Source organism: Thalassophryne amazonica, chromosome 5 (genome assembly GCF_902500255.1).
Source record: "Thalassophryne amazonica chromosome 5, fThaAma1.1, whole genome shotgun sequence".
Lineage (NCBI taxonomy): Eukaryota > Metazoa > Chordata > Actinopteri > Batrachoidiformes > Batrachoididae > Thalassophryne > Thalassophryne amazonica.
In genome coordinates, this window is record NC_047107.1 from 106,866,798 (window position 1) to 106,880,384 (window position 13,587).

The following is a 13,587-nucleotide window of genomic DNA, read 5'->3' on the forward strand; positions in this document are numbered from 1 at the left end:
TGCTAAAATGTACATTTTCTAAATGAAAATACTAAGATAACCAGAAATGAGGAAAAAAATTTGTTGTATTTTGCTATAAATTTTAGGATTCCAAAGATCAGTCTATGCAGTCTACATAACGTTACATAATAAAGCAGAGGTTCTGTGGGGGCACCTCAGTCAGAAGCGACTTGGTTGTACTGCTGAGGAACAGGTTGCAATTTTAAAACACACAGGAAAATACAAAACATCTTTCCATCTGACTAAATGCGTGAATCTTTTGCGCGCACACAGTACGCATGTTCAGGCTGTGGTACCACAAGAGGGGGCAGTGTGAGAAGGGGTGCGGGAGAGGCAGCCGTTGTGGCACATCATATGGCACTTTTTTGTCAATGTTCTCTGTTCAGATGCTTCATGACTATCCTGTCATTACAGAACCACTTGTTATTATTATTCGTATTTGTACATCTTCTGGCTTTGGGCTGTTTGTTCACCGACGGTGCATTCCGGATCATTTTAGTTTACACTGCAATAGCGCGTCTTTCCACTGAAATCGAAGTCAGGATGATACCTGCTCTCCTCCATGCTCATAAATAGAGCCTCCCCATTGGACGGGTGCGCAGTAGCTCGATCCTGGTGCTGCCGCTCAGTTTGAGCAGGAGGAGAGAGCGCAGAAGAACTCGCAACAGCTGTGCGTAAAAGACGCGTCCTGTCGTTTTTACGCACAACGCAAAGTTTGCCAAATCGAAAAAAAAAAAACAAAAAAACAAAAACAAAAAAAAACAAACCACGTGAAATGTTTTCTGTGATATCCTGAAAGGACTGCTTTCCTATTTTTGAAGTGGACATTGATTTAGCAGAGGGCACAGTTTGGAGCGGGTGCGCGCAGGAGAAGCTTTCAGCAACTTTACGCCCTTCGCTGTAATTTGTATCTGTTAAGTAGATGTGAGCATGCTTTAATTCTTAAAACTGGTGTAGGTACAAGCAGCCAGATGGATCCATTATTCAACTCCACTGTCGCGCAAAATTGGACCAGCGGCTCCAACGACACGAACGGCACCGCGTACTGGAACCAGTTCGTGCAGCCAGTCTGGAGGATTGTCCTGTGGGCCATCGCGTACAGCTGCATCGTTATCGTGTCTGTGGTTGGTAACGTTACAGTCATCTGGATTATTATGGCGCACAAGCGCATGAGGACTGTCACCAACTATTTCTTGCTGAACCTGGCATTCGCCGAAGCGTCTATGTCCGCTTTTAACACCGTTATTAACTTCACGTACGCTGTGCACAACGAGTGGTACTTCGGACTGGTCTACTGTCGCTTCCACAACTTCTTCCCCATCGCCGCCGTGTTTGCCAGCATCTATTCAATGACAGCCATCGCTCTGGACAGGTAGGCTGTCTCACAGCGCGCACGCACTGTGCTCGGTGAACCCCCCCAAAAAGAAAAATGCAACAAACTGATGATCCCTCACTCTTGTCATTTGTCTCAAGCTTCATGAATGAATTACAGGAAAATATGAGAATATATGAACTGTGACAAATGTACAAACAGAAAAAAATCAGTTGTGCCCATTCACAAGATCTTACACATTTCACAGAAAAGCTGTATTTTTTTTTCCATTGCCTTGTTTGTAATTTAGTGTAAACTGCTAATTGAAAAAGTCTGGGCATGAGGCTATGAAGATTTGTTTCAAAGCACCTGTACACTTTTGTCCAACTCCATGATTATAAGAACGATATCAACAAATTTGCTCAAACATTTAGCATTCAGAGCACAGAAACAGACATGCACTGAGAATGTCTACTGCATAGTAGCTGATTAAAGGGGGAGTGGGGGCTTACCAAAGGTGTGATTAAAATATGGAAAAGGTTTTGCATAAATAAAGGATGATTGGAGAATGCTCAATTACATTTCCTATGATAGATTGCTTTAGAATGCAGGATTAAGGCTATAGATTTTAAAAATTTTCAGGTGGTGGTGGGGGAGGGGGCGGGAGGATATATGCCTTGGACCCCCTGTAGCAGGGGTCTTGCCTTTGACACACTGAAGCAAGTCACCCTCTCACCGTGCCATCTGAATCTAGATCCACCCCTGCTAGGGGTGTGTATCTCTTCCTTATAAAATAATCTGATATGTATCTCAACATAAGGGCTACAATATGATTCATGGACAATGCTTTTTTTATTATGGAATATGTTGATTCAGTGCAATACAATGGAATTCAGTACAATTCTTTGTTTACTGTAGACACTTATTTCCCATGATAAATTAGAATAAGCCAAAACTGGTATGGCTTACCTTCAAGTACACATTTCATAAAAGACCATAGATCTTCTTCAGGTCCTTACTACTTCACTGTAGCACCTTGGTATTTCCTCTGCTTGCCTTTTGTTCACCACTAGGGGCAGCAGAGAATACACCAACTGTTTTTAGCATATGTTCCTGTATGCTGCCTTTCATCTTTTTGTTTTTTTTTTATGTTGGAACTCACTACAGTTCAAGCCTGTTGTGTGACAAAGACGAGGCAGTGGTGCATCAACCAGAAGCAACATCGTTGTGCAGGAGTAACAATGGGCATTTAACAAATGCTTAAATGGACTTTCCCATTCTGAGCCCATGAGATTCTTGCATTGACCTTTGACTGTTTGCAACAGTTTGAAGATGTGCAAGTAGCAGCATAACAGCTTCATGCCACCAATTCATAATGTTAAAAATCAGACCATCAAATGGTTCGTAGTGCATTTAGATTGATTCAGGGGTCCACAAACCAAGGTTGTTTTATAGTTTATATCAGTGACTATTTACAGCCCTAATGCCTATCACAAATATCAACAACACTGTCATATAACAGGAAGACACATTTGTCATGCTGTATTGTACACTGAACTTTAGCCCATAGGGTACACACATGCATGCTGTGCCTGTGCTGCATTTACTTGTACACATTACAATTTCAAGCATCTTAAAAAGTTTGTTTATGCATTGCCTTTATTGAAAAACAGCTACAGAAAACAACATACAGATGTACCATACAGCCTATGGCCGAGCTAAGGGCCCCTTCACACATAGTGCGAATTTGGTTGAATTATGCATGAAGCAGGAATTGTATGCAATATGTGTAAAGTCGTAGCTGCCTCTAACGCCTCGTATACCTGTTGCTACAACTACTTGCACACACCATCGGCTGAAAAACAGAGTGTGCCCTGTGACAGCCCATCGAACCCTGTCACGGCAGGTGTCGGCCAAATTCCAGCTGACACACACAAACATCCAACACTTCTTGGCACTTAGAAAATGTGTGGCCATTCACACTATTAGCGCGACAACAGTCAGCAGACGATCATTGTTGAGCTGGATGTGAAATTTGTCTGTGTCCCCACGAGTGTGGCTTTGCAAACAGACACAGTGACACGTTGGTGTGTACACTGAACTGACAGGGTGTGGCCGCCGACGGGAGCGGTTGTGGAGATCTGTAGTTTTGGACATCACGTTTGGGGAACACGTACCGTGTTTGGATGGACATGAACTAACAACTGTCCACTGTGACTCGCGTGTGTCTGCTTGTTGTCCTCACGTGGACATGCATAAAAACATATATCACTGTTGCAATAGGCTGCAGCGAGTGCACGCATGTTGCGCACATTGACAGGCTACCCCAGGTGAAATGGACCGTCAGATCGGGGTACGTGAGCTCTGTTTTACATGATGCAGTGTCTGTCCTGCTGCGCCACTGTCCACAAGACCCACGTGTTGAGCAGGACACTCACACAGGGCCAGCTGGACACGCCGCCAGCAGATGTGGACATGATAACAGTGCGGTGCTTCTCATTCATATCATTTCATGACTGTATGTCTGTGACCATGGGTCATCTACAGAGGAACAGACAGATCATACTTGTATTGTCCGCTTGATAAAAGGGATTCAATAAAATGCTGTGTTTTTATATGGTGTGTGGGTTTTTTTTTTTTTATACGCCCATGTCCGTCTTGATATCAGGCAGTTTTCCACACCTTTTACAGGACAGCGATGGTAGCTCAGTGGTAAAGTGATGGTAGTTTAGTGGAATCCCATGGGTGGCATGTATTTTTTATTTTTATTTTTTCTCGCACTTTGTTTCCGTGTGCACAAAACTGTCGTAGCGGCATCGTTCATGCCTGCCCATCGGCTCAATGTTTTCTTGGTTCGCTCATACGAGCTGTTCCGCTGTGATTCGCATTGAGTTGTACTTATTCATACTATGTGGAAAGGGGCCCTTAGATTCAGAAATAGGATTTAGTAACAGAGACTTTAGCTCACACAACACCTAACACAGGGGAGTCTTTTCAAAGGCTTGATAATGCAGCAATTATGTGATACCCCCTTATTTTATATCCCATTATTGTGTCTTGCTTCCCCTCTGTCTCCCATCTCTGGCAGCTTGATTTCTGCCTTTATTTTGGTTTTTCTCTGCAAAAATATTCATTTCTGCATAACAACATATGGATGTACCATACAGCATGTGGCCGAGTTAAGATATGGAAATAGGATTTGATAACAGAGACGTTATCTCCTAAATATTATCTCGAGTATCGAGTGGATCAAAGTGTACCAACACATAACACAGGGGAGTCTTTACAAAGGCTTGATAATGCAGCAACCATGATACCTCTTTTTTTATATCCCATTATTGTGTCTTGCTTTCCCTCTGTCTCCCATTTCTGGCAAATTGATTTGTGCCTTTATGTTGTTTTTTCTCTGCAGAAATATTAATTTCCATTCCATCGTGCTTCATTGATATTTTGTCTTTTTCGTCATATGAAATGTTCTACTGCTTTCTTGTTCAGGTATCTCTTGTAAAAGAGATTTTATTCTCAATGAGACTTTACTTGGTTAAATAAAATTGTGTGTGTGTGTATATATATATATATATATATATATATATATATATATATATATATATATATATATATGATTCCCACCTGTGGCCTTTCTGTGTGGAGTTTGGGTGTTCTCTCTGTGTTTGCGCGGGTTCTCTTTGGGTGCTATGGCTTCTTCCCACATCCAAAGACATGCAGGCTAGGTGGATTGGAAACTTTAAATTGTCTGTAGGTGTGCGAGCAGGTGTGAATGTGATTGTTTGTATATATGTGGTTCTGCGACAGACTGGTGTCCTGTCCAGGGTGTACCCCGCCTCGCGCTCTATAGGCCCTTTTCCACGACACAAAAGTAGCACTACGTGGCTCGATTCTACTCGTACTTTTTTGCTTTTCCATTAGGGTTAGTACCTGGTACCTGGTGTTTTTTTGGTACCTGCTCAGGAGTGGTTCCAAGTGAGCCGAGCCGATTCTAAAATGTGAAGTCAACAGGCTGCTGGCCACTGATTGGTCAGAGAATGTCGTCACTGGACGAATCACGAGTGCGCCGTCTGAGACGAGAATCAAACCTGCCATTTTTAAATACTCACAGCGGTGTTAGAGTGACCGTCCTCTTCTTTCGTTTCACAGTGAGTTTTTTTTACTCTCACAACACCACACCGTGGTCCGTGGATGAGTTGCAGACGTTTCTGTGTTTGTGGCAACATCTGTATCAACGTCCACCTCCGCACAGCAATGTGTTATCACTGATAAGAATAAATGTGTCAGATCACGTAACTTTCCCAAATACGATATATATACAGGGTGGACCCCCCCACCACTAAAAAAAACCCAGAACCCATAAATATTGCAATAAATCCCACAAAGGTCCAGAAAATTTTGCTGGACCTTCCCCAAAGTTCCACAAGAATTGTAATAAAATCCTACAAAAAAAAAAAAAAAAAAACCTTCACTCTCTGTATGATCATTCCCCAGAGTTTCAGTTATTTGGTCGCTTTGTATAAAAGTCATGTGCTTTCAAAATTATGTTCCAAATGGTCTGATTTGTTGGAGGATAATTTTGAAAGAACATAACTTCATCCTTTCTTAATTTATATGAAGCTTGCGAGTGTCGTATGCTGAAAAACAGCCCCACACTATGATGTTCCAACCTCCAAACGTCACTGTTGGTATGGTGTTTTTGGGCTGATGTGCAGTGCCATTTGACTGCCAAACACGGTGTATATTATGGCAACCAAAGAGTTCAATTTTGGCCTCATCTGACCAGACTATATTCTCCTAGTATTTCACAGGCTTGTCTAAATCAAACTTTAAATGAGCCCCAACATGTTTTTTCTTCAGCAATCAAGTCGTGTGGTGAGCATGCATACAGGCCATGGCAGTTGAGTGCATTACTTATTGTTTTCTTTGAAACAATTGTACCTGCTAATTCCGGGTCATTCTAAAGCTCTCCACAAGTGGTCCTTGGCTCTTGGACAACTCTTCTGATAATTTCTTTCAGTCCTCTGTCAGAAATCTTGTGAGGAGCACCTGGTTGTGGCCAGTTTATGGTGAAATTATGTTCTTTCCACTTCTGGATTCTGGCCCCAACAGTACTTATTGGAACATTCAAAAGTTTAGAAATCCTTCTGCGACCAATGCAGTGCGTTTTGCAACAATATGGTTGTGAAGATCTTGAGAGAGCTCTTAGGTTTTAGCCATCATGAGATGTTTCTTCTCCCCCTCGAACTGCCACCTTATCATGGTGGGGGAGTTTGCATGCCCGGATGATCCTAGGAGCTATGTTGTCAGGGGCTTTGTGCCCCTGGTAGGGTCTCCTAAGGCAAGCAGGTCCAAGGTGATGGGTCAGACTAAGGGCAGTTCAGAAGCTCCCATGACCAGTACAAAATCAAGGACCGAGACATCGCCTGGTATGGCGGAGCTGGGGCCCCACCCTGGAGCCAGGCCTGTGGTTGGGGCTCGCACGCGAGCACCTGGTGGTTGGGCCTTAGCCCACGGGGCCCGGACGGTCTCAGCCCAAAAGAGCAACGTGGGCCCGCCCTCCTGTGGGTTCACCACCTGCAGAGGGGGTCATGGGGGTCGGGTGCAGAGAGGATTGGGTAGCAGTCGAGGGCGGGTGGCCCGGCATGTCACCTCGCTGGGGTGGAAGGAGCCTGAGCTTGTACGGGAGGTTGAGAGATACCAACTATAGATAGTCGGGCTCACCTCCACGCACAGCTTGGGCTCTGGTACCCAACTCCTATAAAAAAAGCAGTAGCTGTGAGTAAGGATTACAGCTGTCACACTGATAGAAGACGTTGATCTGTTTCATTTTTAAACAAATGGAGTGGAATGAGGTGTTTAGAAGCAAATATATGTGCACATCCATCTAATGCAGGAATGGAAATACCAGTCGTGAATGTGCACACAGTTTTGTGATTAGTGAAACAGAGTGACGCACACATACTGCTTTATAAAGCCATGAAAAAAACTCTGTGCAATGCACCAGGTCCCAATTGTTAATAGTTAATAGGTTAATGCCTACATGCCTGGAAATTGTCCAAGTAAAAATAAAGCATTTGGACTCAGTGTATTATTAGGCAGCTTGACTAAAAGCATACAGTAATTATTGTGCACACTGCAGGCTGTGTGAGGTTTTATCTGCTCGTGCAGTGACTGCAGTGATTCCACTGAGAAACTATGGGGACGGGCAGATTCATATCTTTGACTCAGTGGCTTCAATTGAGCTAAATGAAGATGAATGGAAATTATGAATGTAAAATGTCCACTTTGTGTGTGTGTGTGTGTGTGTGTGTGTGTGTGTGTGTGTGTGTGTGTGTGTGTGTGTGTGTGTGTGTGTGTGTGTGTGTGTGTGTGTGTGTGTGTATACCAATGAAAATATCTAATCTATATTTGCTTGTGAATCAGCCGGTGGTTGTCCGTACTGTCTGAGATAATGGTAGTGTGTCTCACTGTTGTCTTGGTGTATTTGACTGCCTTTCACTTACTGCAGCTGCTGCGCACATCATGTTAGTCCCTGCATGGGTAACAGCATAAGGCTTGGATCTCAAAAATGTTGGTGAGTGCATTTGTTCATCCCAACCAGCTTTTGCAGACAGTAGTAAATGGAGTGCATTTATATTGCACTTTTCCATCTGCATCAGATGCTCAAAGTGCATTGCAGTAATAACTCACATTCACCCCATTGTCAGGCTACTGCTATGCAAGGCACCCACTACACACCTGGAGCAACTAGGGGATTAAGGACCTTGCCCAAGGGCCTTTAGTGATTTTTCGGTCAGGCTGGGATTTGAACTGAGGATCTTCTGGTCTCAAGCCCAACACTTCACCACTAGACCATCACCTCCCAGACAATAACTCAAAAAGAATGAATGCCGTCTTGTAACTCACCAAATTAAAATATGAGGATAAACTATTGCATGTGGTGAATTTTGATACACTAGATTGATTGAAAGCTCAACTTTGTTGTGCCTGTGTAATATCCCATAGATGTACTGCCATCTGTTGGCTGTTTAGTGGAGGTGCTTGTTTTCACAAGTGTAAGCAATTTATGGATGGTTAGTGGATGCTCGATAAATTGTCAAAAATTACGAAGTGTTGTGGATAAAATTCACATAACTTTTGTCTACCTCATGAACAGTTGAGGCGCTGTGCTGTGTGCTCGTCACTCCATCCAGCTAACAACCAACTGTGTGGAGACACATGACTGTAATTAAATAATAGATAGAATGTTTGGCTGGGGATAGAGCTAAAACTTTTCATTGCTTCTGCAAATTAGTGACACTGACTCAAAACTCAACTCCGGAGTATTTAGAAACCTGCTTCCCATGGTGGGCACAGCTAACCAAAAAGTTAGCGTTGATAACTGTTAATCCGCTAACTGGAAAGTAACTTTTATAAAGCTAAACCAATAAACCCCTAAAAAAAAAATTTGTGAAAGTTACAACTAAAAGCTAAACCGATAACTTTTAGTATTGACTCCAGTACACTAGCAGCTACTGACACAACAACAAGCGAGCGCTTCTGTCTCAGATCACCCTTCTCTCAGCAAAAGAGACCTGGTGACCAGAGAGAAAGGGGAGAGAAGAAAGAAAGAAAGAAGCACTGTCATCTACTGGCCATCCAGTAGATGTCAGTGTTCACGGCAGTGTGAATAGTAATTGCCACACATTTGCTAAAAGTGCTGAATCACTTAAACAGAATTTTCAGTTTTCAAATGGCCTTTTTTATAAACAAAATAAATTACATATTTACAAATACAGATTTATTTGTAAAACCCACCACATACGTTTCAGTAACTTGTGTGTTATATACCGACCAGCCACTGATGTCAGGAAAATAATTTTCCCACAATGTATTGCGGCATGTGTGTCTGTAAAGGATAAAACCTTCAGAATTAGTGCATTGCATTTAAACTAAAACATATTGCTGATATTTTCACTTTGCAAAACAACAGAGGTGACATTAATTTCAATAATTTGTCCGGAATTAGTTTGTTGACAATTTTACAATGTGCCTCATGGAGGAAAGTTGGAAATTCATGTCCTTCAAAACACGGTACGTGTTCCCCAGCTAGGACATCCAGGAGCAGCGATCTCAACAGCAGCTGCTGTTGGCAGCCAGACCCGCCCCTGGTCTGTTCAGTGCCGAGACCAACGTGTCACTCTGTTTCTGTGTTATGTGGTCACTCATTTTAGTTATTTGTTATGTAATTGCATATGTAGGTATTGTCGTAATTATTTATATACCTGTCCTGTGTTTGTAATATTATGTACATGTCGGTGTGCTGCGATCAGCTGACAAGCGCCTCCCCGTGCTGTGTGCGCTCAGACGTGGCTGTCCGGCTCCCATGTGATCATGTCTGTACATACATATAAGTATTTTAAGTGTGCCCCCCCTGCATGCCACATGTGTAGGGGGGGGGGGCGAAACACACATACGCCACGTGTTTCGGGGGAGGGGGAGCAGGGGCGCGACGTGCACGTGCGATATACATGCACGCCACGTGTTGCTTTGCAGCGTCACACTTGTGGGGGCATTTAGACAAATTTCACATCCAGCTTGAAAGTGAATGTCTGCTCACTTTTTCGTGCTCATAGCGCGAATGGCCACACATTTTCTAAGTGTCAAGCGAGTGGTGTTGGATGTTTGTCTGTCACCTGGAATTTGGCCGACACCTGCCGCGAGAGGGATCGAATGGGCTCGCACAGGGCGCACCCTGCCTTTCAGCCGCTGGTGTGCGCAAATATATGTATCGAAAGGTGTACGAGGCATTGGAGGTACCTCCGATTTTTCACAAATGGCATGCAATTCCTCCTTTGTGTGCTAGGCGGCTTCAGTCGTATTATGTGTGAAGGGGCCCTAAGGCTAATTCCATCTCCTTGAGTCTTTTCATGCATTTGTAGTTAATGTGAAATAGCTGTGCTGGTTGGCCATGCTGGTTGGCCAATCCCACAATGTATTAAAAGGAATTCAAGCTTAAAGGAAATAAGAACCAGAGGGGAGAGATGAAATCTGCTTATTTCTGCATTGCAATTTCGGCAAAAGTAACCTGCAGCTCTAAAACAGTACTTGTGTGGCAGACACAAAGACGTGCAAGACAATTCGATGCACTTTCTTCCAATTGTGCAGTGAGGGAAAAGCTGAAGAAAGCATTCAGACACCATTCACTGCTCTTTCGGCGAAAGTTGATATTTCTGTTTCAGCAATTAATTCAGTGCTTTCTGTGCAAGTGGAAGATTTCCCACTTTAGTCCAGACCTGTGCTGAGTTTTGGTAAATAAGTCACATCTCTGTGGTTCACTCTGTTGCTGGTGAAGTTTGTTTTTTTCATTTCTCTCTGTACATAAATCATTTTGATGCAGAGTTGCACATCCCATCAGTCACTAAGCAGTAATCAACTTGGCTGAATCCTAAAATCAGATGGCAATCTCCAACTTAAGCTGTAATGAAGTAAAATAGGAAACAAAAAAGAACTTTTAAATAAAATAATACATCCAACTCCACCATATTGTCAGTGAATTTTCTGTTGCTGAAAATGGACAAAGATTGCATTGAGAAGGAGGAAACATAAAATCAATTTCTGTGTCTTTTTGAAACAAAAAAAAAAGTTTTTCCTGTGATTTATTTTCCACTACATTTCCTGTGGAGCTTTGCCAATTTGTTCCAGTTTATGACTGAAGTGGAGAAAAGTTCTATAATGAATAGAAAAAAAATCAATAAAACAAATCAAGTAGTAAAATCAATTTCAATTTATTAATTTATATAGCGCCATCTCACAACAGAGTTGCTCCAAGGTGCTTCACATAACACACAATTTATAACAACAGAGTAAATTAAAATCAAAAAGGGCACAATAAAAAGGTAAAACACAGTAGAATAAAAATACAATACAAGGCAAACATAAAAACAGAATAAATTAATGATAAGACAGTCTAAAAAAGTGGGTCTTCAGTCTTGATTTAAAAATCTCCACCGTGTCGGACTGCCTTATAGCTGCATGTAGATCGTTCCAGAGAGTAGGGCCACGGTAGGAGAAGGCTCTATACCCCACAGACTTCTTTTTCACCCTTGGAACACACAGAAGCCCTGCACCCTGCGAACGCAAGGGCCACGCTGGTACATAGCTCTGGGGTCAGATCAGGTTTCAGAGCATGTCCTGATACCACACAAAGCTGCTTCCATCACTTTATGGAAGTGCTCTGGGTCCTGATGGGCAGTTAGAAGTGGGGATGGACCAGTGTTCCACAACGCTGGTCCATGCCCACTTTCCATCTGCCGAAAGTGTCTTCCCTTTGGCAGGCACTTCCTGAAAAAAGCTAGTGTCTGGTATATGGGCATCCCCTTGGAGTTTTGATATTGGATCGTCCCCACTGGATTAGTTGAGTTATTGTCAAAATCTCAGGGTCTTGTTAATGAGTGGGGGTAAGTTGGAGTGTGCAGTCGATAGCCATTTTGGGGCTGTGTGTGATGTTCTACCTACGCTGTACCTGCATGTTGTGCTGAAGAAAGAGCTGACCCAAAAGGCAAGACTCTGGCTTTACCAGTCGATTTATGCTTTTGTCCTCACCTATGGTCATCAACTTTGGCTAATGACTGAAAAAACAAGGTTACAGATACCAGAGGCGTAAATGAGATTCCTCTGTTGGATATCTGAGCTTACACTCGGGGACAAGATGAGAAGCTTGACTATCTGGGAGGGACTTGGAGTAGGCCCGCTGCTTCATTGCAACAAAAGGAGCTTGCTGAGATGGTTCAGGCATCTGATGAGGATACCCCCTTCTTGCCTCCCTAGGGTGGTCTTCCACGCATGTCCAACTGAGAGGAGGCTCCAGGGAAGACCCAAGACATGCTGGAGGGATTATATTTCCCAGTTGGCTTTGAAACACCTAAGGATCCCGCAGGAAGAGCTTGAGGACTTGGGCAAGGGTAGGCAATTGTGGAATGAGGTGCTTAGTCCATTGACACCACAATCCAGAGGCAGATAAGCTGCAGAAAATGAATGAATGAATGAATGTCCTACTATTGCATTGTGAGGCATCATCAGCTATGACTTTGTGATTATGTAGGGAATTTCTGTGAGTATGAACCAGCCCAGGTGCCTTAGTGCTGAGGACCTGAATGACTGGAGAAGGCTCACATTTCACTGCAGTGGACAGATGGTTAGTTTTGAGAGGTGGGGATGGACTGGTTACTGTCTGGGTGTTTGCCAACCAGGACCAAGGGCATTTCCATGATGCAGTGGATGTGGCAACATGCAGAACCAGCACATGCTCCCAGTTCTGACTCTGAACAAAAGCAGCAACACTCCTGGAAAAGACAGGAGTATAGTACACGCTGTTATAGTGAATAATAATTTTAGACTTCCCTCACTTATGTCTCTCCTAGCATATGGTATTTCTTGATGGTGCTTTGGTGGAGGACAACTGTGTTTAGTGCTGCAATTCTGAAAGCATATGAGGAAAGGAACGGAACAATACAAATGCTGCCATCTGGCTGTATTTACAACAGCTTTTCCTTAACACCAAGAAAACACTGTCATAAGTGCAGCCACAGAGGAAGTGTCAGATTGCTATTGGTGCACCATCCTGCTCCAGTTATGTCAGCTTAACAACAAATATTAAAACAGACCACAAGCCAGACAAAGACATGCATTGCCCAAGCGTAAAATGTTCACTGAAAATGGGACAGAATGGTATTAAAATTGGCAGTTGTTTTGAAACAAAAATGCTACACAAGCGAAGTTAGAAATTACCCTATTCAAATCCCATGCTCCTTATAAATAGACTATATTCAATGTAGTGGTTTGATGCAAAAGTGGGAAAAGTGCATGGACCAAAAATAAATTTTACTCGCTCTCTGTCATACTTCCTGGAGTGCATGCAGTATCAGATTGATATCACTGTCAACATGCATACAGATATAGTTTTTCAAAGTGGATATCCGTACGTACAGTAATGTTCAGAATAATAGTAGTGCTATGTGACTAAAAAGATTAATCCAGGTTTTGAGTATATTTCTTATTGTTACATGGGAAACAAGGTACCAGTAGATTCAGTAGATTCTCAAAAATCCAACAAGAACACCCTCTTTTCCACTTTTCTTTTTACTAATAGCCCAATTTCGTAGCCTTAAGAGTGTGCATATCATGAATGCTAGGTCTTGTTGGATTTGTGAGAATCTACTGAATCTACTGGTACCTTGTTTCCCATGTAACAATAAGAAATATACTCAAAACCTGGATTAATCTTT

At 42.8% G+C, this 13,587-nt stretch overlaps 1 protein-coding gene across 1 annotated transcript in view; it reads left to right on the forward strand.

The window, feature by feature from the left end:
- Nucleotides 1-769: 769 nt before the first annotated feature.
- The window catches only part of tacr1a (tachykinin receptor 1a), a 188,439-nt gene continuing 175,621 nt past the window's right edge, over nt 770-13,587 (forward strand). Inside the window, exon 1 of the mRNA XM_034171053.1 lies at nt 770-1,372. Coding sequence (XP_034026944.1) covers nt 972-1,372 — 401 coding nt within the window. The 5' untranslated portion in view covers nt 770-971. The remainder of the gene's footprint in view (nt 1,373-13,587) is intronic.